Below are 26365 nucleotides of genomic sequence, written 5' to 3'. Positions count from 1 at the left end.
TCACCACCACACCAGCCCCAGCACCACCACCATCATTGTTAAATCCACAGTATCAAGAGCCAATTTCAGAGGTTAGCCAGCTTGGACTATGACAAAAAAGGTGGAAGCACAATACAAGAATACATTCCTCGGCACTAAAGTCTTCTCCTCTCTTCTTCCTTAGGAAACTGCTCAAAGAACTCATGCCAGTGGAACTTACAGCTTCCTTGATCGGACTCAGCATTCAGTAAGTGTGAACACTTTTGAACCTTCATTACATTAATACATCTATTTCTTTGATCGTGTTCGAGATGAAAAGCTCTCTTCAGCAGGCCTGAAGTCCCCACAAACACTGTGCTGCCTGCCTGTGTCTGTCTTTTCTGCACTACTGCATTGGATTCAGAGGTGAGGGGAGGGTTTGCTAGCCAGAACCCCCACAAGGAACACAGGAAATGTGTGTGCGTGTCGGTGGGTTAACCCTACCACTACTGGCTGGGGGTAAAAATAAAAATGTGCTTTTGTTGTCCTTTTGTTCCTTAAGCTTTTCTCATTAGGAGATATTTTGTTCCTCTCTCCCAGTTGCATGACCCTGCAAAGCAGAAAGAAATGCCAGCAAAACAGATCAGTTACTGAGACCACATATTTCTTGAGGCATTTAAGAACAATTCATTTTAGTCCAGAATACATTACTACTATATAAAAAGTACTGCAGAAAAAGAAATTCTGTACTTTAAGATGCTGGGGTACATTTCAGAAATTTCATTTGTTTTTAGCAAGTAAGCACTTTCCGCCGTCTGCCTTTCTTATTGTGCGCAAGGACTTTATTTTTGGTGAAGCTAGCAGTATTTTCTCCGATTTCCCCGACTCTTATTTTTTATGATACTCTAACTAGCATTTGAGGTGGTGGTGTTTTTACAAAGCACCTCCCTAAAACCTTGGACATCTGCACTCTTCTGTAGTAGTTCTGTGGGCAAACAACTTGTTTTATGAATCAATCTGTAATAAATATCAAAGTTTTAAAAGGCTGACTAAAGGAAATATTTATCTTTTTTCAAGACATAGCTTCCTTTGTAAGGCATCAGAATTTTTTTTAACATGTCCTACTTCTGATATTGGTGGAGTATAATTTGATATATCAAATATCATAAAGGGGCAGGTAAAATTGGAGGCTGTGAGACTCCAGGCCTGGAAGAGGCTGATCAAAGAGAATTCTTTGCCCTCAGTGGTACTGCATGAACTCCCCTTTTGGCTACAGAATTTGCATATGTGAATGGTAGAAGAAGGAGGAGACAGAAAGAAAAAAAAAAGATGGTGTATCCGCTGTTTGCTACATCAGAGTGACTTAGCGTAACCCTGATCAGCTAAAGCTTGTATCACACAGGAGATTAGACCTACAGCTTTTGTTCCCAATAATAAAGGAAATTTCATGTCTAATTCCCTACATGCCACATCTATCTTTCAATGCCTTTGAAGTTCAGGCTACAGCATTTTCTAAAAACTGTGAGTTTTTGTAAGTGGAAAGGAGGGGCTGTTTGGCATGAAGTCTGTTCAAATCTGTTTGGTGTGAAGTTAAATATGCATGTTACTTTATCTTTTTCTGTTTCAAGCAGTATCCTTCTCATAGATGCCTTTGTGGTGCTGGAGCAGGAAGGGTAAGGATGAAGGGAGGAAGGTTTCAAAGATGGGTTTTCAGATTATGTGTGACCCTCCCACCTTCCTCTCTACCTTCTCAACATGATACAAATTACTGCTTTTCAGAAAGGAATCCATGTTCTAACTCTGGATTGGGGCTGAAATTTCTAACCTAGGGGAGGCTCTGGTCCCTGAGATAATTAGTACAGTGTTGTAAGGAGCTCATGTTAATTTGTCTTTGGATATGGTATTTCCATATCTACGATTGCAGTCTAAAGAGGAAAAAATTATTAATTTGCTGCTCCACACCAGTGTGTAGATATCTGATAATTTAAAAAAAAAATTTAAAAGGAGGAAATGGAAAAACTCCTCACTGGGGATATTTAGAGCAGCTGCCCAATTTCTGTGTACCTAATAGATTGTGATGCTTTCCTTGTAATCATAGCTTCGCTGGAGCAGTGAACCTCAGTCAATGTCCAGGACTAGAGGTCACTTCCCCTAGAACTGAAATTGAGTTCTAGGAGGTTGCTTGGTTATTGGAAAAGAAGATGACCAGAAGTCTACATTAGCCACGTGCCTGGGTCTTGGGTTCTTCTCACCAATTACAAGTATGGTACATTGCTGGTTAGGAAATTTCTTCTTGTGGGATTTTACTGGGAACAACAGCTCTGCATTTAGAATTTACACACATCTAACATTGTGCCAGAGCTGATGTGACTCTCCTACCTTGGTCCATGTCAGGGTTTTAATGACTCTGTTGGCTTTAGAAAATCAGTGTTCATTTACTAATTCCAAAGTCTGGTTATCTTTCATTGTTCAATCTTTTCCAGAATGTTACATTTGCATTGGTGCCCTTTGGCTGATGTACATAATACAGAGTTAGCTCTTACAAACCAGTATCTATCTAGGATTTTAGCTCTCCACATTCCTTTGTGATCTGTATACACAAAGGAAAGCTAACAGGAGGCTGGTAGTAGTAGGGTCCTTGGTTGAACTTCAGCTTCAGAGTAATTTCCTATAACTTTTAAATTTAAATTTCAGTGGAAGCCTTTCTTAGATCTCTATCTCCTGTCAGATTATACTTCCATGGCATGCTGTATCAGAATTATAATTTATTAATTAATGGGACCAAAAATTAATGTCTGCTTTTTTTCTTTTGTCCAGTGCTCTCCAGCACAACTTTCTGTCATGATAAGAGTATTCTTTATCTGTGCTGTCCGGTATGGTAACCACTAGCCTCATATGGCCACTGAACACTTGAAATGTGGCTACTGCCACCAAGGAATTAAGTTTATAATTTTGTTAATTTTTAGTTAATTTAAACAGTGTCATGTGGCTAGTAATAATCTACCACGTGGATGAGGCAGTTCTAGACTGGAGGCCCTGTGAATGTTGGGGCCATTTCTGAATTTTCCACCCTTGCATCCAGGCTGATATTCAGCTGGTATATACCCATGTAGACATTGTTTGGTAAACAGCTGCTGTCCCAAGCCCCTAAGCATCTTAATTCCCTGCAACTCCATGTGCATCATTCCCCTACATGAACACTTGATCCAGAACAAAAGAGTTAATGATCCTCCAATGCCACAGCATATGCTCATCCTAACTGTTTGGTGTCTGTCACACTCTGGTTATTAGACAGTATATAACCTCTGATTATGTCCATGGCCTCTACTGAGGTACTGGCCATAGTAGACAGTACTCCCTGGACATAGCAACAGGCGAGCACGTGGAGGGATGAGGGGATGAATAGATAGATGGATGCATCTCACCTTCTGGTGGAGTGTTATATATGTGGGAAAACCAGAATTGACATTAGACAGTAGACCAGTCTGGATTTCCACGATGGCTGTGTTTTGTCTTCTACTTACTACTCTAGTTCTTATTCAAAGCTATGACCTTTGCTTTGTCAAGGCCCAGATGCGCCTAGGATAACAGACTCCAAATCTGTCAGTGAATTCCAGTGTCCTGTGTAGCACAGGTTGCTATACATCTGCACTTACTTCTGGCTGTTGCTTCTGACTTCAAATGCCTAACACTAAAATCAGACCACACCCTGCTCACTCCCCTCTGGACACCTTCTCTCCCTAGGTAACCCAGTCCCAAGCTTCAGTCACCATTGACTTTGTCTTGATTTTCATCCACCTCCATGAGAGAAGTGAGGCCTAGGCCTGTGGAAAGCTCCATTTGCATTCCGTCTGTTGGCATATCACTCCAGGTGCTCCTTCTTCAAATGGCAGTGAAGACTTCCTAAGTGGTTTTAATTCCTAAAGCCACCATCCTCTTGATTCCATCCTACATGTTGGAAGACCACTAGTACTGGAAAGTGAATGTTATCTAGTTGTTTGTTCCATTAGCTAGTTCCTTTCTAACACTGCCTTCTCACTGAGAATGCCTAGATATCTTATATTCTAACCAAACATTTTGATCTCTTGCCTTCCAAATGCCTTTACTTCTTGACTCCAAAATTTGTTTTCAGCAGGAGTAACCCTTCCTTATTCTTAATCTACACTTCAGTGTATATCTCTGTTAACACTCTCCTGATGAAGCATGTACTTCAATTCCTTAATTCCCTTTGTAGAATAAGGAAAATACTAAGCCTGTTTTCAGTGTTGAAATTTGACCCCGTGATAATATTTCTAGAATCTGGACTCTGTGGAGCAAGTAAGGAGTAGAACAGTGTAAGGTGAATAGAAAGAGAATGAACAATGATTGTCTTTAGGGAAGTGGAGTTTACTTGAGTTAAAAGTCAGCAGATTGGCTGGAAATGGGAGAGGTCAGCCATCAGCTGAATACAGGAGGGAGGAGGAGCAAGAGCAGGAGCAATATAAGAACATTAATTTAAATGATGGCCAGGCCTAGGGTGGGTTTCATTCAAGTTGATTTAGAATCTCATGGTGTAGAGGACACACAAAATGATGCCCTCATTTGACCTTCCCATTTGCTCTGATACTTGACCATTGGCTACCCACCACCAGGCATCTGTGTTCACACATTCCGTATATGTATCTCTTGTCTCTCTCTCAAGCTGCTGCATACCAAGTTCTGTAAAATCCTTCCTACTCCTCCTAGTTCCCCTCCTCTAGATCAGGAATAGGAGCTTTCAAAGAGAGTCAGGCTAATGTCCTGGCTCTTTGAATGGGCCACATGATCCTTGACATGTTGCCCAATCTGACTTAAATTTATTCATTAAATAATAACAATAATAAGGAATTGAACTAGAATAGTCTGTCACTAAGACCCCTTCCAACTTGGAACTCAGTGAATAAACAAGAAGATAGAAATGAGGCCACAGAAGAAAAGATTGAAGGGAAACATCATTACTTCAGCAAGGCAGAGTGTTGAGTTATGACCAGCAGTGGCTCCTCCCTGCCCTCCACCTGTGGGCAAAAATGAACTCATTGTCTTTAGACAAGAAAATGAATATGCTAAGTAAGTCTGAGAGTAGTCCAGTACTGATATGCCACTTTCTGTTTGCAATATATATTAATTGTACCAACTGATACTGGTGCAATTTGATTCACACTCATGGGGTTGCATTACAGAATTAGAGGAAATGAAAGCAGGTTTTACCTGCAGCCACTTCTACTGGAGCACCTGGGAGGTGAGACCTTAGTATTCATCCTAATGATTCATCAGTTCCCAATAGAATGACCTGAAGAAAACAGTGACTTGGGGTTTCTGTTAAATCTCTTCACTTAAGCTAATTATTAGATCTACTTGCTGTTTCTACCCTGCATTATAATGTGAGGTTGTTTATTTGAGACATTGATGAACCAGTAGCAATGGCTGGAAACTGCAAAGTATAAGTAAACACAAGAATGGCTGATTAATAAGTTATAGAAACAAGGAATTTGATTTTTCCAGATGGAAGGGGCTACAGCTTTCTTTTGAGAAGCTCCAAAGCAAAAAGATAAAACTTCTCCTAGTGCTGACAGCCAGAATATATATTTAAAAAAACAAACCAAACCAAACCATGTGGTTAGTTTCTTTTGAATTCAGGTAACTCTTTCCATTGATGAGGATTCTTTCCTCAGAAGGTGCCAACCCCAACTCTGTACTGGGCACACAGTTGGAAGCAAATAAATGGTAACAATGATAAGGATTGTTGTTACTCAGATCAATTGCATGACTGAGAAGTAATCTCCTTCTACTAGGCAGCCTGTGTGTTCATGATCACTGGTGAGTTGGATCACTCCTTGGGCATCAGTCTCTCAATTTAAGAAGGATAAATTATCTTGGAAAACTGTATTGTGGTACATTCCAGCTCAGAGTGCCGTGACATTGATATATAAGTCAACGTTCTTACCCTGGTAATGTTATCATTCATTCATTCACTTACAAATAGCTTTGGATAAATTATGTTGGATTTTTGCTGAATGCTAGGGACAATACAATGAACAGGGCCCTGAATTTATGGTAAAACAATAAAATAAAATTTAAAGTAAATGAAACCATCCAAACTGTATTGGTTATAATGGACTAGCCAGTCATAGATAGGAATATATGTCGGGGTCAGAAAGCAAGGATATAATTAGATCCATCTCAGATGTAAGAGAGGGCCAAGAATTGTCCCTATTACATGTAAATTCTTCTTTTCTATATTCTCAGGCCAGGTTTTTCCTCTCAGAGGTGGCGGCCCTCCTCACCCTTCCCCAAAGTACAATGCCCTTGCAGGGTGCTTCCTTCCCTAGCAATGACCATTTACACTCCACAGGGCCAGACTCTCTCCACCAAGTCCATAAACCTGCACTCTGTGCAGAATCAATGCCCATTTACAGCTGCTAATGCATTAATAACAGAAACGTCCCTGACCATGACCTACCTGAGTCATTACACACTAATCATCGGAGGCAATTTCAAGCAGATTGACTAGTGATCGGTGTCCTCCTGGCGTCCAAGCAGGAGGACACATGGCTGCCTTCACAGCCCCTGAGCAGATGGTCTGAGAGCGTAATCACACACTACAGCCGGTGTGGGTCTGGCTCCAGGAAGGGGAATCTCCATGTCTTGCATGCAAAGCTGTGCTCTCTCACCCAGGGCTCTGCTCCAAGTGCCTGCCTTTCATTTCAGAACAGAATCCAGGCTCTCCTCTAAAGACATTGAGGAAACAAGGTTTACCTGTGCCTGAATTGTTCTGGAATGCATCAGTGCCATGAAGCAGGTTTAATTCCTCTCCCACTTTCCCGTGTAATCCATCTCCAGATACGTGCTCCAAAGCCATGGTCACCATGGGTTTGTGATTTGGTGTTAAAATTCCTTCCCTTCATTTTAGCTTGAGCTTTTTTTTTTCTTTTTGCTCCTGCTCTTTTACTCCCTGTGATCATAATTTTAAGGGTTACACAATGTATCATCAGGGTGATGTTTTACTCCTTTACTATGGTATGTCGAGGAGGTCTCTATTCTTTTCACTAACACCATTATTGCCAGAGTTAATCACTCAGGATCTGTAGAGTTTTCCTCCTTGGGGTAACTTCCTGAGGCTAAATACCCCTGAGAGGAAGTGTACAGTCCAAGGAAACAAGCATCTTTATGACTTCGGATGAATATCACTAAATAACTTTTTTAAATGGATTACATTAATTTATAGCCAGCTCATTGTCTTTTGGGCTTTCTGCTCTTAGCTGCCTATGTTTTAGTTGCCTAGAATGGATTCAAAGTATATAGGGTTGGAAATATGAGTCAGATAGAATCTTTACCTTCAAGGAACTCACAGAGCAGAGGGAAAAGCCAGATTAGAAAAATAACCCATTGCTCTGTGACATGTTAAAGACTTAAGGAAAAATGAGCTTCAGAATCCATGGATTCTGGCACAAGGCATTCTATATAAGACTAGTGGAATTCAAGAATCTCTCTTTCTTGACTAGAGATTTGAGAGTTTGGAAATCAGGGGTCTGATGGCTCTAGTCATTTATGGATATGTGTTAAATCCATAAATTCAGGTATAAGAACTTAATGACTACATTGTATTCTACATCTAGCTTTATGGGTCGGGCATTCTAATACACACTGACAATTTTGTTGGCAGAAGTTCACAAAAGTTGTGCATTGCTAAGACAAATAAGCTGGGAGTCCTTGGGCTGTGTGCTCAATAAACCCAATGGGTCATAGCCAGCAGTTCATTGAGATTCCAATAATGGAAGCTTTGGTCGTAGTGGAAAAAGCACGAAATGTTAAGACTAACAAACGGAGATTCAAGTCTTGGCTCTCTGTTTACAACTTCTGCAAACTTGGGAAAGTTAGTTAATCTTTCCCAGCCCCTATTTTCTCTTCTGTCATGAGGATGACAATGGCCACCCACAGGTTTCTTGTAAGGATTAAATAAATACTCCTCTTTGCAGGGAGAGGATTCTTTTTGGGAAATGCCTTTTGGGGTGGATAGTGGAACTCTGAGAGCATAACTTTGGTGGTGGAGTAGCAAAAGTAATGCTCTGTTTTAGTTAGAGAAGACCTTGTGGTGGTTCTGATGAGGAAGAAGAGAGAGGAGAGGGAGAGAGCAGAAGGATCCAGCCTGAAGGTGGTGGAAAGGCTAAGTGAAGGGCAGGGCCCCAGAAGAATCAGGAGCTGTTACTAAAGTCCATTTTGAAGCCCTTTTCTTTGTTTTAGACTTAATCCCTCTCCCTGTCTTCCCCATTTCCTTACCCCCCTAGGAATAAAACTAAACTCTTCCTTCAGAACAGTTAAAATGTTTTTGGGAGTAAGTTTTAATGGAAATTCTGTGAGGTGCTGAGTTCCTGCCTAGTCCAATGTGGTGGAAAACAGGTGTTGTCTTCAGCAGTTCTGAAGATAAACAGCTAATGTGTTGGAAATCTGCTCATGGGCCTGGCCATGAGCTCAGCATTTTAAATGCATTCCCTCCTTTTATTCTTACAATGACCTAGTGAGATAGGTCTTGCTAATTACTGCTGTTTTACAGTTGAGGAAACTGACCCTTAAATGGATTGCTCAGAGTCAATGGCTTGCAAGAGGCAGAGCTATGTTTCAACTGTAGAGTCCACCTTGACCACTACAGTGACCTCTTCCTATGTGTGGCACTGGGTTCGAAGTGCCAGTGGGACTGTACAGTCATCAAGGAATAGTGGCAAAGAATTTGGTTTCACGGGGATTTGAGGATGGTGGTGTCTAAAGATCTCAGCTAACGTCTAGGTTATATTTGAACTTTACTTCTGTAAAAAGTGGATGACTGTTATGAATAAAGAGAAATAATTCTACTATAGGACTCTCATTTCTCTTTCTCTTCTCTATGCAAAGAAAGAATAAGAACATGAAGTACAGTGTACTATGAACATGAAAACTGAAACATTCCCTGTGGTTGCCAGGGACTGTGCATCAAAGAAGACTCTTGTTAGTACAGGCAAAGTAGAGAGCCACTGAGAGCAACAACCCCGAGTTTTTCTAATGCCCCACATGCCTATAGCCTCATGGTGGTTTGACACTCCCTCAAGGTTTTATCTGGGTTGCATCTGAAGTTTCATTCTGAGAAAAAAAAAAAAAAACAAGACAAAAACAAAACAAAGATGAAGGAATAGCAAGCATGGAACTGAATTTTGCCTTTGAGATTTTCATATATATATGTATATATACATATGTGTATGCATGTATATATTATTTTCATATATTACTTTTTGATAAATATTTTAATAAAGAATTATGGGGATGAGGTAGTAAAAAGGATTGTGACTTTTTCAGTCTAAGGTAAAAAAAGACCTTATTATTCAGAGCACATGGTCCTACCCCTGCATGGTGGTGGCTGACACAGGTTGCAAGCTTCTTTTCTAAGGCTGACTTTGCAAACATGTTTGAAGGGCCTGCAGGTGCCATATCTGCACGGAGCTCCTAAGAAGCCTCGTGCTTCTTTGCATCCCCCTCAGCAACCCTCACTGTGCTAAGCTCAAAGTCGTTGACAGTACTCGTTAAGCCTTCTATTACCCCTGTGACAGTTTTGATCAGGGATGCGGTCAGAGGTGGGGAATCAGAGCTGGCCCACCATTCCTGTGATTCTCTTCCTCATATATTTCTTGTAGGAATTGCTCACTCACTGTATCAAGCAGGTGGCTGGAGCCTTTCTTTCATTTGTTCAACAAATACATATCAAGTGCTCTCCTTTGCCAGGCATGGTTTTAGCTGCTGGGGATACAGTGAGAAACAAGACAAGCAAGTTTCCCAAACCCATGGGCTTAAATTCTCTGACAAACAATTATACAAATAAATGTGTAATTATAAATTGTAGGAAGTACTGTGAGGTAAACACCCAGTATGTTATGGGAGTCTGTACAGAGTATAGTAATTTAATTTGAGTGATCAAAGAATTGATATTGAAGTTGACACATTTCTGGGGGAAAGTCACTGGGCTGTGGCGAGACATTTGGGGCTTTTGAAGAAGTTAAAGAAGGTGTGGTTAGAACAGAGTGCTGGAACAGTTTGAAAGAGCAGACAGAGGAGAGATATTCATCAAAGGGCAGGTTTCAGATATTACGCTAAGTGCCATGGGCAGCCATCAGGGGATCTGAAAAAAAAATAAGAAACATGATTATACTTCTGTTTTTGGAAGTATTACTTTGGCTACTATGCTGAAGAAGGCTTGGATAGAGGCCAGGTGGAAGCAAGGAGAAAGGTTAAGAGCTGTATCGAAATAGTCTGGGAAGGAAAAATGACATTGGCTTAAAATGGGGTTGTAACAATGGGGATGGAAAAAAGTTCAAGGATCCTGTCTGTCTGTTCATCCAGCCATCCTTCCATCCACCCATCCTGATCATCTATTCACCTAGTCTAAAATCAGCCATTTGCTCAATTCTTTAGTGCATCAGTGGCCATCACAAATATATTCTAAGAAATCATGAGACTGGTTTTATTTGGTTGTGTTTTTTTTGTTGTTGTTGTTGTTGTTGTTATTCTATTTTCTTTTTTTGTCCTAGGAATAGATAAATTATTTCTTCTTCCCTTATTAAAGTTTGCTTGGAGACAGTCCTGTTGGCTCTTGCATTTCCCTCTGCTGCTGTCACCAGTTTTACCTCAGATGGCACCGTTTGCTTTACATAAGTTCTTCATGCATTGAAGGCTGACATTCTTAATAGTTCTGTCACCCGTGTTACAACAGGCTGCTGAAGAGATACGAGTGATGCCTGCAGGAGATAGGGCCGTCTCAGCGGTTTGTGTAACACCAATGGGGTGTGAGGTAGCAGGAAAATAATTACTTTAGTTCGATGTAAATGGAAGGTGAATGAAGACACCACTAATATGTGGATGCCTGGGAGCTGGGGTGGCCTGCTTCATTTAAGATTTGAGGAAGAATAATTGAATCAATTATTGAAAATAAAAGCAATATTAAGAGACTTTCATGGCAACATATAAGGCAGGAAGAGCTAAATTCAATCAACGTGCATTTACTGAGTGCTTATTATGTACCTGTCACTGTGTGAGGCATTTTAACCAAACTAAAGGGGAAAAATAATTGCAAGACATAAATAAGGCTTTACACTCTCCCTGGGGAGTCAAGATTTCAGAACATACAAATGCTTCAAGCATATATTAGAAAGGTTGAGTAGCTATTGTAAGCTACATTAATAGGCAACTCTGTTAGGGATAGCTGGAATAACATTGAATATAAGACACAGGAGTGGCTCTGTGACTATGGTTAATTTACTTAACCTCTCTGAACATCAGTTCTCTCCTTTATAAAATGTCCTAATTGCAGCATAGAGTGCCATTATGTCTTCATATATGCACATGCACACATGCAGGTACGCGCACACACAAGGATGCCAGTCTGGGCTTCTCAGGGCTGCATTGGTGGTACTGCGGCAGGAAGGTGGGTGGAGAAAATGCTGTCCACTGGGTATTTGAGTTTTAATAGATTACTATTTTGGGGAATTATACTGAACATTCTAAGATGTTCAGAGGAGAGTAAGTCAGCATAAAGCATGTCATGGACTAGAACAGTGTAGAAGTGTTGGAAAACATAAAGATAAATCTTTTTGCTATGTCCAATTCTTTCCATAAAATTATACAGCATATGTAAGTGCAGTATATTAGCTGCACCTTACCAATCATGGGCCATCCTAGTAGATCTTAGTGTCATTTGAAATCATACTTTAAGTATTCAGTATATTTCATAATTGATCCCAGTGTCATGCATTGATATTCTCAAGGTTCTAATACTTTCCTATGGTATATTCTTGTATGGTGTTTAAAGCTGCTTTTGTTGTTGTTGTTATTTTTACATCTAGTACTTCTGTTTTTTCAGTCCTAAAATTTCTCCATTTGTAGTCTGTTTTTTATTCACTGTCTTCTTTTTTTTACCTCTCTATTTAGCATTGTAATTCCTCTCTTGTCTCACAGCCTTCTATATCATTTATCTAGTTTTCCATTTGTTTTTCGTTCTTGATTTTTCAGAATCATTTTTGATGCAATGGTCAGGAATTTCTTAAAACTGTAATTTAAAAAATCGGAAATGGATACAGACATTTTTTGGTACGCTGTGTTAAAAGCAAGACAACAGGTCCCCAATAGAGCTATTTATGCTAAGCCCCATATCACCAAACTGAGACTTGACTTAATTACAGCTTCACCTCTGCCAGAAATGGTATCTTAAGCCAGTCAATTGGAAATCATCTGAGTAGCACCGGTTAGGTTCCCTGCCTGATAGACCCTACCATCCCCTAAAGGAAAGTAACCTTAATATAACCAATCGCTTCTTTGCTGACTATAACTTCCTTGTTCCTACTTCTTTCCTTCAGCCTATTAAAAAGGCTTTTGTTTTGTACAGCTCCTCAGAACTCCTTTCTACCTGCCACACTGGATGCTGCCCAGTTCATAAACTGTTGAATAAAGCCAGTAAGATTTTTAAAATGTATTTATGGAATTTTGCTTTTTAACAATTTCATTAAGTTTAAAATAGGTGACACATATTTAAATTTATGTCTTGTAGGCATAATTTGGTATGAATGAGTGCTTAGAAAGCTGTATTTTTTCTAAAATAATGCTATATGTCATCTTTCAGTTTTATTATAAATTAATAGAAAAATGATTTTTCATATCACTAGATGATTTTCTGCTTCTTCATTTGCTGGAGAAGTAAAAGAAAGCCACCTTATGCTAACCTTTAAGAAGGACATAACTACTATATACCCTGAGGGCTTTAGGACAATTAAAGTGAATTAAAATTACTTTATTTTTGGAGTGGGGAAGTAAGAAATAGAATGGTTAGACTCAGAAGGATTTTTCTAGAGGTAGATTTTACCAGCTGAATACATTTACTTTGATTAAAGAAGAAAATAAGAACTTGGAGAGGAAATCCAGATATTACTATAGGGTTCTTGAGAAATACTGGCTTGTGGTGCCGAGGAAGAAAAGGCAACTTGTCGGCCACTTGAGAAAAGTAGTTTTATTAAAAGTCAACTGAAGATGCCACAATGGTCATTATATAGTGATAAATAAGATTCAACATCCCATGGATTTAGGTGCCCTCGAATCCGTGTATGGATTGAGTCATAGGGAGTTTTGTGTATGGGCTCAGTGAAATAAAACTATATCTAGACAGAGGGCAGGCAAATATATTTCTTCTTGCTTGCCAATTTTGATTAGCAAAGGCTCCCTGTAGTTTTGTTGAGAAGAACGCATCTGAGCTCAGCAGGAAAGTGCTGTGATTGATTAGCAATGTCTTCCAGGGGTACAGGAACAGGGGAGTGGTGGCACATGTGCCAAGTCTTACCATTCTGCCCTAGACAGGAGAACATTTTTCCCTTGTGGTCGGAGAGGGGGAGCTATTTGCTTCTGGAGACTTATCTACTTAATCTGGTGAATAAATATTAAGATGATTTCATTTTACATTACTATCAGTCAGGAGGGAGCAGTGTCATCCTAGAGTCTCAGGAGTAAGGTTACAGTTCAGTTGGGGATACCCATTAGTATTTCTAACCAAATTCTTTTTCAACACAATGGTTTAATTGCAAGAAAAATTGCTTAGGGAATACTATTTGATGGGGCTTAATCAATTTATGCTATTGGATTCTGCTACAGATTACACTGTTAAACACACAGGACAGACTTGGAGACGTGGTTCCATTAATTTCAGGGAAAGGCGACTCAGGATGGAATACAATGGCTTTGAGGTTGGTATTCTCATTTTTGAATTTGTATGGGCCCCAGGTGGAATATTTTGGCACTGTGTGCTGCTGTATCCTCCATGCATCTCTCTAAGCAGATGCTTTATCAGAGAAGAGAGCCAGCAGAGGGAGGAAGTTGTAGAGCTGTAAGGTTGGTAAATACACCTGGGGCAAGTGGCATTTCCTTAACCAACCCTGTTAATCATAGTGAAAATGTAGTAGAAGTGAAAATAAATAGATAAAAATGAAGAACATGTCATAAAAATATGTAAACTGCCTTGCAATATTTTATGTAATTATCATTACTACATTTGTATTGCTTGGCTTTCTAGGTACACAATAAGCATAAATGGTGGGTAGGAGAAGCAGTGAGCTAGAGGATGGGAGCTGATGGACATAAAATCAAGCCACCATCTTTGAAGCTAGCTCCTGATAGTTGGCAGCCAGTTGGCCTCCTGAGCTTTGGTTTTCTCATCTGGAAAATGAATCAACAAATCAGAAGTTTCTGTACCTGTTTCAGTCCATAGTCCTGTTTGAATATGAGGACACTGTGGCTCAAAGTAGTCAAGATCCATAGGTAGTAAGTGGCAGAAATAGATTAGATGTTCAGAACAACATCAGAAGAGCCAGCACATCATGACTTGTCCTACAGAGGACTGGGTTTATCAGTGGAAGGCTGGATTTGAGCCTAAAACTAGTGCTCCAGCTCCCACCTCATTATACACTGTCTGTGGGACCTTTGAAATTTCAAACTTCCCTCAGCCGCAGTCTTCTCAGCTATGGAAGCCCTAAGATTCTCTAAAGAGCTGGTGTGAAAATTGAATGTCATGGTACAAGTGACAACAGTGTTCATAAGAGAACACTGTATGCAAATATAAGGTAGCAATATATGCAGGACCAGATGTGTAGCTAAGAGAAAGTCAAAGAGGACATGGAAATCCTTTAGCCTGTGAGTAAAAATGATCTATAATGAATTACTTCAAAGTTGCTTGGAGTCTAGTCAGTTATATCATATTTGATAAATATCAGATTCAATAGGTATCACTTATTGAAAGTCTTCTATGTGCAAATCCCTGTTCCAGTTTTCTTTTATGATGAAGGGAAACCTACAGTAAAATCCTTATCCTAAAGGACCTTAAAATTACATTGAAAAGAGCATTTTTCAATCTGACTCATTTTCTTGAAGCCTAAAGTTTAGAGCATTTCTTAATATTCAACAGTTTCCTTCTATGGAGAATATTCTAGAAATGCTTTATATTTATATATATATTAAGAACTTGTGCCTTTCTCAAGAAATGTACCCTCTGGCACATTGAGCCCCTTTTCTCTCACTCTCCAAAATACCAAAGAAGGATGATCCTCTGATGTCTGATGGTCTCCCTTTTCCTTTAGTAGTGCATTCGGAGTCAAAATGGCAATGCCAAATCTTGTCCCTACTGCCTTCCCAACAGGAATGGTTTCTGAGAAGTGAATCTTGGGTGAGGAATATGAATCACTTCCATTTTTGAAAGCCAAGGTTATACCAGAGTGGCCCAACCTGAAGCAAACCCAAAATGTGAGCAAATGATAGAATGAGGATATAAATAGGGGCAGAGAGAGTCCAGATCATAAAGGAGTTGAGATATGTGAATTGGTGAAAACAAATGACTCAGAAGTAAGTCTCTAAGCAGATACCACTTCCCTACATGCAGCCAAGCAGAGGCAGACCTGTAGGCTAAAAGGAGACATGTGTAAAGGAGCTAGTACTACTTATTTCTGTTTTTTCTCTAATAAATGTCATAGGAGGGACTAAATAATTATTTGGTTCCATGCAACTTTGCAAGACCATCTCTGTGAAAAGTATTTCAAAGTAATAATAGCCAAGAGTGCCACAGAGAAAGGGTCCTGCATTGGGAGGAAATCTCTCTCTTTTTGATTATTCCTACAAATACATCTTTTATGTCTCCATGGTGGGCCAACTAGCTTGAGTACCAGCTAATACATATAAAGAAGGCAACTTGCACTTATGTCAGTCCCAGTTCACACCAACTCCTTAAGTGGGTAGCATTTTCATAAAAGGTCAGCAAAACAAGATTCTGACTCTCACACTTTGTGTTTTTAGCTATAAGGTATGGGCAAAACTAGACATGTTTCTCCAGGAAGTGTATACTCCACATATTACATTTGGGCAATATTATCTAGTAGTGACAATAACGAGATTTCTTCATTTGCCATGGAACATGATATTTAATGGACATTTATTATCTCCAAATCCTCATTTGAATGCCTTCTCACTCCAATACACAAACGTGTACATGCTTTCTTTATGTTTCCTAATTATAAGCTTTAAAAAATTCTTTTTTGAGTGTAGTTGACATACAATGTTACATTAGTGTCAGGTGTAAAACATAGACTGAGCATCTCTGTACTATGCTATGCTCACTAGAAGTATAACTACCATCTGTCAGCATATAACATAATTACAATATCACTGAGTATATTCTTTGTGTTGTCCCTTTTGTTCCCATGATGTATTCATTCTATAACTGGAACAAAGCCTATACCTCTCACTCCCCTCCACCCATTTTTCCCATCTCCCCATACTCCTTCCCTCTGGTAACCATCAGTTTGCTCTCTGTATTTATGGGTCTGATTCTGCTTTTTGTTCATTTGGTTATTCATTTGTTTTGTTTTTTAGATTCTACATATCAGTGTGTATTTGTCTTTTTTTTAATTTATTGCACTTAATGTATTCACTTAATTAATTTCATAATGCCCTTTAGGTCCATCTATGTTGTCACAAACAAGATCTCATACTTTTTAATGGCTGCATAATATTCCTCTGTGTGTGCATGCACATGTGCATATGCACTTATACATAGGGACACTTATATATATGGACTCAAAGAAGTGCTAACAAGTGTAATGAATGTTACAGATGCTGAGGGATCATGAGTTAAGGGACATCTGATTATCCTCCCTGAGGAATCAGAAAGGACGGGAGTTGTAGAAAAGTCAGGTATTCCTCACTTTTAGGACCTAAATCAGGAGCAGGAGTAAGCCTGGAAAGAGGGACATTCAAGGGAGAAGGAACAGCATGTTTGAGGGATGTGTGGCCCAGAAGCATGAAAGAATCCAGAAGGAAAAAAGGCAACAGACAGAAAGTGGTACAAAATGAAGCTACAGATGACAAGTGTCCACCTTTCAGAGAGCCTTTTAGGGAGAGCATGTATTAGCTCCTAGTTCTGCTGTAACAAATGACCACAAACCCAGTGGCTCGTCAAACAACATACGTTTGTTATCTCACAGTTCTGGAGGTCAGGAATACCAACTGAGCCTCACTGGTCTAAAATCAGTGTGTCAGGGCACCCCGGTGGCTCAGCGGTTTAGCGTCACCTTCAGGCCAGGGCCTGATCCTGGAGGCCAGGGTTCGAGTCCCACGTTGGGCTCCTTGCATGGAGCCTGCTTCTCCCTCTGCCTGTGTCTCTGCCTCTCTCTCTCTCTCTCTCTGTGTGTGTGTGTGTCTCTCTTGAATAAATAAATCTTTAAAAAATAAAAAATAAATAAAAATAAAAAAATAAAATCAATGTGTCAGTCAAGCAGTATTCTAGCTGCTTAGAGGCTGCCTGCGTTCTTTGACTCCTGTCCCTCTTCCATCTATAAAGGCAGCAATGGTAGGTTGAGGCTTCTTCACATCAAATCACCCTGACACTGATTATTTCTTCTGCCTCTCTCTTCCACTTTAAGGATTCTTGTGATTACACTGAACTCAGAAAATTCAGAATAATCTCTTTATCTTAAAGTCAGCTGATTATTAACCTTAATTCCATCTGCAGTCTTCATCCCCTTTGCCATGAAACATATTCACAAAACCCAGGAATTAGGATGTGGACACCTTTGAGGGGTGGAAGTGGGAGGAAGTACATTATTTTGCCTACCTCAGAGTATTTGTGCTAGATGTGAAGACGACTTGGAAAACTATCAAAACCTTTCTTTGCATTGGAGGGTTGGTGGCCTATTTACATGTTGAAGGATCACTCTGGTGCTTGTGGGAATGGCTAGCAAGTTTATCCAATGGGGAGACCTGTTGGGAATCTGTCATAGTGCTGCAGGTAATAGAGATTTTGATGGTCTGGAAGAAGGTGGCATGATGGAAATGGACACACGTAAATGAATTCTGGCTGTATTCCACAAGTAGAATTGCCATACATTAGAGATAGATTAAGAATAAGGGAAAATGAGGAATCCCATGTTTTTCCATGTTTTGTTTTGTATTTAAATGAAGCAGAGCACTCACTATAGGAGGGGCTGGTTTGAGACATTGCTGTGGAGGAGATAATGAATTTGGCTTGTCTTTGCTGAGTGGCATCACACAGATGTCCAGAAGGGTGTCAGGTATACATACCTGGGCTTCAGAATGCATAGTCCCACTTTTTTCTTCCAAATATAACATTTATTCCTCCAAATGCTTTTGAGAGATGTGTTTGGTATTTGATAAATCTCTCTTGTGCATATCTTCCAATTTAGCGATAGGAGCCTTATCAGGGCTGTTTCTGCTCATGGACTAGTCTATGCTAATCACCTTGACATTTTGTATTCATTCGATGTGAGAGGACCGCTTTATCCTGCATTGATGGGGACACTTGTTTCTAATGAGAAATCTGATGAAATCAGGTGCTTTGAATACAGAACATGTGCAAACTTTTGTAGCTTTATAATTCTCCTGGAGTTTGTCTTTTCCCTTTAGGAGAACACCATGCTTGGTTTTGATGCGATACCACATCTGACAGTGATTTCTACGTGATAAGGATTTCACTTCAAAATCCATCAAAAGGGGAAAGTGACATTTTCCAGTGGGAAGGTGGGGGAATGAGTCTTGGTCTGTCTTGAGGTCTCATACCCCTTGTCCACTATGTTCTTTTCACAAAAGATCATCTCATCAGCAATTCAGAAAAAAAAGGCTTTTCCTTCTTATTCTCATTTTCTGACATTCTTACTCTAAAAGTCATTATTAATGGAGAAAATTCTGCCTATTAGGTAATCTGTGTCTTCCCCTAGCCTGGTGGTATTTCATTATCATTTAAATATGCCACCCACTGCTCCTTCTAAAACCTTTTGAATGGAGGGTCATTAGTGGATTTTTTCCCCCCTACATTATGCTCTGTGGTTGTTAAAGCAGGCTGGTCTTCAGTGAAGCTCTTACCACATAGAAGAAGTGAAGTGGGGATTGAGATAATTATCTGGATAATTCAGCCTCCTGTTATCTCTCCTGAAATGGAACATTTCTCATTCTTTCTTTCCTCCCTTTCATCCCTTATGAGTTATCTTTGCCAAAGCAAGGCACTCATGTTTCCATGCTGCCTATAGAACATAGCAAGTTCTTTTTTAAATGTTTTTTTTTTATGTGCTACGTATTTTTTTAAGGCGTGTCAAACTTCTAATACTACATTTAAAAGCAGGACTCATAATTTGGATCAGCCATCCTTCTCAGTCATTTCAGAGGATGCATTCTCTTTTTCCATGTTTAAGATTCCCTTTGGGTTGAGGATTACTCCAAACCTGGACATTGTCTTCATTCCTAAGAATCATAACCCCCTGAGAATTAAAGATGCTTCTTCTGATGTAAATTGTTGAAGGTTCTCAGCATGTCCCTTGCTGTTATGAATGTCAGATGAGCACACTCTATTTTTAATCTTAGTGGGATGACCTTTCCTGGGCACCCCTGAGTGCTGTGAAAAGAAGTGATCAATCATTCTTGATTCCATTTCCCATACCCAGTGCCAGGGAGTGGTGACTGTTGTTGGAGCATGGAAACCAGCACTGGAGGATCTGCTTCTAGGGCAGGCACTTCTTGGTCTAAGCAATCATTCTGGGCCTCAAGTTTTCATCTGTAAAATAGGAACAAAATATACCAACATTAAATGTGTGGCAATGATATAATGAGATTTTAAAAAATGAAGGTACTCTAAGATGTGTGAGGTATTCCCCTATTTGTCTCCCTCCATGTCCCCCCTTAAATAAACCCAGAAAAGCAGCTTCTGTCATCCTTGTCTCACTATCTGAATCCCAGTTGATGAGGCAGACATAATCCCAGGAGTGAGGACACATTGGAGAACAAAATTGAGTTCCTGCCTTCATGGAGTTTACATTCCAGAAGAGGAATCAGAATATAACAAATAAGCAAGTGAATACTTATTATAGTGCCACTCCTATAATAAGGAGTCTAAAGAACAAGAAATCAAGGGTGAAAGAAGAGAAGTGGTCAGAAGGCACCATTTAAGATTATGTCTGAATAGTGTCAGGGAAGGCCTCTTTGAGGATAGAGTTTTTGAGTGGAGAGTTGAAATAAATCCACAACTGAAGCTTGTTTTGAGATTGTTGATTTTAATCATGTCAAATGCCAGCTTCTCTCATATATCACCAGAACAACCCCTTGATAAGACAAGGCTGAGTTTCCTGTGTACTGAATTAAGGGAGAGCCCAAACTACCTCACCAGAGTCTTAGTAGTATCTTGGGAACGGGCAAAGTCTGGGTATTTATTGAGATTTAGAAGTATATTGAATGTGGGTCTTTCCACATGGGACTCGCTTAGGAGTGCATAAGAAGTACGATATAATAGTTCAGGATTGGTGGACAGAACAAGGCAAGGATATTGGGATCAGGAGTTTAAAAAGTCTTGTGGTGGAAGAGGCTGTTTGATGCCATCTTTGAAAGCTGATGGATCTTTCAGGAAGTTTCTGAAATGAGCAATAAAGTCATTTGGATTTTTAATTTTGGGGAAAAGAGTTTCCCAGAGTAGTAAATTTGCAGTACTGTAGATGGTGAGCAGTAGGTAATTGAGAATCAACTACCACCATCATCATCATCATCTGCTAATGTTTATTGTGGGCTTTCTATTTCCTGAATACTATGCTTGATACTAAGGATATAGCTGAGAGAAAATAGACATGTTTCTTCTTCCTTGTGTAGCTTATAGTCTCTCTGAGGAAAAAGATGCTAAGCAAATACTTGTGTTAGTAATTAATTATAAATGTGTTAGATGCTGTAAAGGAAAAGTGCTACTTGCTATAACAGTGTAGTATAAATTAGAAGGTTCTGAAATGGTCTGTGTCTGGTAAAAACTTCGTGCATGTGCCTAGATGCTAGCTGGATGTGAGGCAAGGAAAGGGTTGGGTGAAGGGGACTAAATCTTAAAGAGCAAGGAGAAACAAAATGTCCCTATATATCAGTAAATATTATATCCTTATGTTCACACACAGGTTGGCACAACTAATATCCTAAGATATATTCACAGTACACAGTGACATGTTCAGAATCATCCACATTGACACAGTCAATCAGCAATTGCTTGGCCCATTCTAACTAAACAGCAGTTGTTTGTTGAAAGAATGAGTGAATGTTGAATTAATCAGCACTGTTGAGTTCCTCAGTGACCTCCAACAGCTCATTTGCTTATGCAAAGCATACAGAAACTTGATAGAAAACTTGTTTGCATCCCAGCCTAGCCCACTCAGGAATGCAAGGAAGCGGGCAGAAATGCCTCTCGTGGTCATGCCTAAAGAGCAGGATGGAGATAACCCAGTCCATTTGTACCAAGTGATTGATTTTAGCTATCCGAAGTTTGGGGTTAGTGAACAGGGAGGAGCTGGGAGTGCTCTGAGTGAGGTTATATCTTAATAAATTGGTCTCTGTAGTTTCAGTTCTTCACTCTTTGCTTTGAGCACTGTTAGAGATGAGATTGCCTTGTGATGAAATATAGGACATATATAGGGTCAGACTGTCTAGGTTTAAATTTCAGCTCCAACATTTAGAAGTTGTGCAAACCTGGCCAAGTTATTTAACTCCTTCTTGCCCAGTTGGCCCATCTGTAAAAAAAAAAAAAAAAAAAAAAAAAAAGATGGTATCAGTGACATCATAGGGTTCTTGTAGGAGTAAATGAAATACTTCAATGAAAGACATTTACAGAGCCCAGGATATAGTCAATATGTTGTGTGTAGCTATGAGGTGCTACCCTCATGTCAAAGGAAAGCTCTCCATCCAGCTGTAGCCCTACACACATCTTGTATGAAAGAGAACAGGGAAGAGCTGATTTAAGTCGTCTGGTGCATTTGCATGGCATAGTGATGGGCATAGGCAGATTTGCTTGTATTTGGAAATCAAGTACTTTCTAGAAAAGGGATTCTTATCTTGAGATTTGAGTCCCGATTTTATCAATATCTTACAGCAGTTTTCTTCATGGAAAAGAGTAACAGTTGGCATGGATAGCTGATGTTATGCCATGGGTTGTTGGTGTCTCTTTCAAATTCATATCTGAAATAAGCCTTCCTCTCTCTGAAACTGAACCAAGCACATCCTTATTTTGACTTGAATTTTAGACAGGCATAGAGAAACTGGAAAAAAGCGGGAAAGTGCCCTTCAGGACTCAAAACAGATAAAACTTTTTGTCATCCTCTACCTTGCCAATGAATTGAGTGTGGAATTCACTTAGCTGATAAGGATGGTGACATATTTTCTCTTTGAAGTTTTATCAGATAAAAGTTGTGCAAAGTCCTACTTACCATCCACTCTGTGTTTCAAATGGATAAAAACAAAAACCTTGAAGATGTGAAAACTGTGGTGAAATAATGTACTTTGGAAATTTTGAAAGAGTATAAAGCTACCCTATAGCATTAAATAAGGAGGCTGAATGAAAAGATCAAATGTTGAAATCTCTTAAACAAAACCTGAAAGAAAAGCTCACTTCTTGGCATATGTCATTAATGGATATTGGATAGTTTACCAGGATAATACTAATATTCCTAGAACTCCAACTCCAGATTGCAGAGAGTACAGGTGCCGTCTTCCTGAGAACACACCTTTGTCTCTGGAGAGCAAACCTGGCATGAGGAATGAGAGCTAAGCAGAAAATCCATGGCATTTCCCGTGAGAAAAAGAGCAATGTGAGATGTGGGCCAATCGGCCAGGGTAGCCTTGGCTACATCCACAATTTCTACTCATTGTTTTTCAATACTTATAGAAGAGAGTGATTAATGAGATTTCCAACCCAAAGGATTCAGAGTTTCATGGAGATAAGATAGGAAAGAAATTTTATTTTTTTACCTATAGAGTTCTTGTTCTCTATTGGGGGCCAATTGGTGAGCTAAGCAGCTTGAGATCTCCATGGTGGATTTAATGTGTGTCCCTTATTGACAAAACAAATGAAAAACACTGACTTTACTTTTAGTTAGAATGCTATACTCAACTTTCTTTTTCAATGTCCTTTAAAATCCAAGAAGTCCCAGATTCAAGAAAAGGGTCATGCAGTTAATACTAGATTAAATGTATTTGTGGCATGTGGACAAAACTAAAAAGTGGAATTCGTACAAAACACAGTATAATCTAGAATATATTCCTCAACTTTTCTATAAGTACTTGTTTTGATTTAATTATGTACAGAGAATGTTTGCTTAACTAAGGTGGTACTTGTATGCCAAAAATGACACCCATATATCTATACCTCTACCTCTACCTCTACCTATCTAGCTATGAACCATCCTTTCCTGGTGACTTTTTAAATTCCTACTCTGTTGTTAATTACCACCACTTTGTGAGTACTTAATGGGCACCAAAGCATTTTTCATGGATTCTCATATTTCATGCTCATTAACAACCCTAAAAGGTAGGTGACATTAATTCTATTTTACAAATGAATTCAAATGAATTTTACAAATGAGTTTGAAGCAAGGCCTAGAGAACTTGGAGGCCCATGCTTTTCATCAGCATACTACTCTGCCTCTGTTCACAGTTGGTTGCATGGCACCTGGTCCTGCATGAAATAAAGACAAAAACACAGTGGGTACTTGGCTGACATGTAGGAACCAAGGCAAATTTGTGCTAGGTCACTTTATCCCTTCATCCTTTTCTGTTGCTTTATCATCACAGTATTTTGCAAGGATTAATGAAACAGGGATTGATAATATAAAAGAAGGGTGTGATAGAGTTGCTATCTTCTTGAAGAGGCAGAGTTAGCTTACATGGAAATACATGTAAGCTAACTCTTAATAAGATAATTTTTTATATATGCTTAAATACACAACCATGTAACCATGTTTATGCACACACATATTTGAATTGTATTAAAACATATTAAATAAATATTATTTAGTTCAGAAATGGGAGTGATGATGAGGACATTGGCATTTCTCGAAGCCTACAAAATGCTGAGTCCTTTGCACACATAACTTCACAATATACCTGCAAGATACATATTTTTTTTCTCAACATGCCTACAGATATGTAGTATTCTTGCCATTATACAGTTTGATAGTATAGATTATGTAACTTGTCCAGGTTCAAAGAATTAATATATAGCAGAGCAAACATTTGAATCTATGACTATTTACCCAAACCCACCTTCTTTCCTACTATGCTTCTTTGCCTGCCAGGCAAGGGGAGTCATTAGAATGATCTAAGATACTGCAGGTGGATAAAGTGCAATTGGTAGTTCATAGAGGTTTTCTCCAATCACTCCACACAATAAAAAGCAGGCAGCTATCTCAAGGCCCAGAACAACCTGCTCTATATCTTCGGCTTTATTTTTCTCCTTAACTCTTACCACCAACTACCATATTATATATTAACTTCTTCCCTCCCACTAGGATATAAGTACTATTTAAGCAAGGCCCTTGTTTCTTTCTTGCTAGGTCCCTTGTGCCTAAAATGTTACTAGGTAGTGAATATGACTTTCAGTACCTGTCTGTTGAAATAACGATCACATTAGTGATTGAATGTATTTATGACAAATGATAGATATTTACTGTTTATGTGTAATGATCATGATGCTCTATGATCAGTTGTCAATGATGATTACCACAGAACTTTTGCTTGAAAATCTTCTGAAGACTTTTTTTTTAAGCCCAGGGAACAGAAGATTGTGAGCTGAGAATGGAAGGAGTAAAAACAAAAGGGTAATAATCTGTTTCTTTTTGCTTTGGGTTACCATGCAAAGCCATTGGTTACTTTTAGAAATAATTCATACAGTGCTAAAAACGGATATTCTGTGTTGTTTGGAAATGAGGGGCATTCATCATATTGAAACAGCTAAAACTTTTCAATCCCATCCATTAACTTGCGAAGCTGCAAGTTGCTGCAATGCTGCCTTGCCCATCTATTTAGTATTTCCAGACAATCAGGGTACAGTACAAAGCAATTTGTTTTTATATAATTTCCTTCATGCTCGCAAACACAACATGCATCACAGACAGAGGCAGTCATGGGCTAAGGAGAAAAAGGAATGATTTAAAGCGGGAGAGTGGCTCATTTGCTTTGGGGTATGAGAAACAATTATTTCAATAGGCCAGGGTTTCTGCAGGAAGTCAGGTGCATCCACTGGCCTGCTGCTTTCTTGGGGCCTGCTTTGCCTAAGTAACTTTTTCTTTTTAAAGGATTTCTTGCTGAGCAATAAATGCTTTTAACGTGATGAAGGCTAGGTTTGCCTCATATAAACCTGGAAGCAGTATTTCCACTTTCCACTTCCCCCTACATTCCCCAAGGATCATCTGCCTCAACATAGAATTACAATTAGAAATACTGCTACTTTTATCATCCATTCTGCATTTGAAATGCACTTGGATTTTAGCCATGTTTGGGAATCTGATCTTCAAATAAATTCCCTTTTAGCTCTATGAACACTTTTATTTATTTATGTATTTGTTTACTTTGGAGAGGATTAGCTCATTTGCCTTTCTAGATATACATTTTTAAAACTTCTTTTATGTTTTACTGACAGATTTAAGATATGATGACATATTTTCTCTTTGAGTCTTCTTTGAGGCATTTATTCAATTTCTGCAATAATCTGCAAAGTAATATAGATTCTGTTAAATGTCAGGCATTGTACTAGGGTTTAGAGCTTTAGAGAAGGATAGACACAGGGATGGCCTCAGGAAATTTTCTTGACCCTAGAGTTAGGGAAAATGGGTCCTTGAGCCCAAATCCATTGCTTGTGAGGGATTTCTCCATGAGTCCTTTGAATTCAGGGGGGCTAATATCTTATGGTTCCCTTATATCTTATATCTTATGATCCCCTTGGCTCCTTGTTTTTGTAGTGTCACCCGGGCATTTGAACCCTGGCATACAAATTCCTTGTGATACTGATTTCTATAAAATTTTTTAAAATTTACATAAACCAATGATGAGAATTAGCAGATGTTTGTGAATATCAGAACAATATCGGAGGGCTCATGTCTTATAAGGTACCATCCACATGACTCATTGCCATTCTCCAGAGTCCTCCCAGCTTTTCTTGCCTTCAACAAAGAGCCTGGTTGTACAACTTTGCTCCTTTTTCTTTTAGCTTTCCTTTTGAGAACAATAAATGCACAAACATTCATCATCCCGCAGAACACATTGCAGAGGTTTTACCTTCTGCCATCCTCCATTCTCAATTGTTTTTGCACATGCTGTTTCTATGTCTGGAATATTTCCCCTCCCCTAATCTCACTAGTTTTCTAATCCATCTATCTTTATAACTTGGTGTTGCATCTTCAGTATTTAACACAATACCCAAAGGCACTCATTAACTAGGGAATAAATGAATACATGAATGAATCAGTGGAATGAAGTAAGAGTTCTGAGGTTGCCATTGAGATGGCGTTGGCCATCCATTGAAGTCCAGGTGTTCTACAGATTG

General features: G+C 39.2%; 1 protein-coding gene across 4 annotated transcripts in view; it reads left to right on the top strand.

Moving 5' to 3' along the window:
• Positions 1 to 26365, top strand: part of RBFOX1 (RNA binding fox-1 homolog 1) — a 1434482-nt gene that overhangs the window by 253216 nt on the left and 1154901 nt on the right. For all 4 annotated transcript variants that reach the window (XM_041748018.1, XM_041748015.1, XM_041748020.1 and 1 more), the window contains exon 2: positions 164 to 226. In XM_041748018.1, coding sequence (XP_041603952.1) covers positions 164 to 226 — 63 coding nt within the window. The remainder of the gene's footprint in view (positions 1 to 163; positions 227 to 26365) is intronic.

This window comes from Vulpes lagopus, chromosome 3 (genome assembly GCF_018345385.1).
Source record: "Vulpes lagopus strain Blue_001 chromosome 3, ASM1834538v1, whole genome shotgun sequence".
In the NCBI taxonomy this organism is placed as follows: Eukaryota; Metazoa; Chordata; class Mammalia; order Carnivora; family Canidae; genus Vulpes; species Vulpes lagopus.
This window is presented reverse-complemented; position numbering and strand designations above follow the sequence as displayed.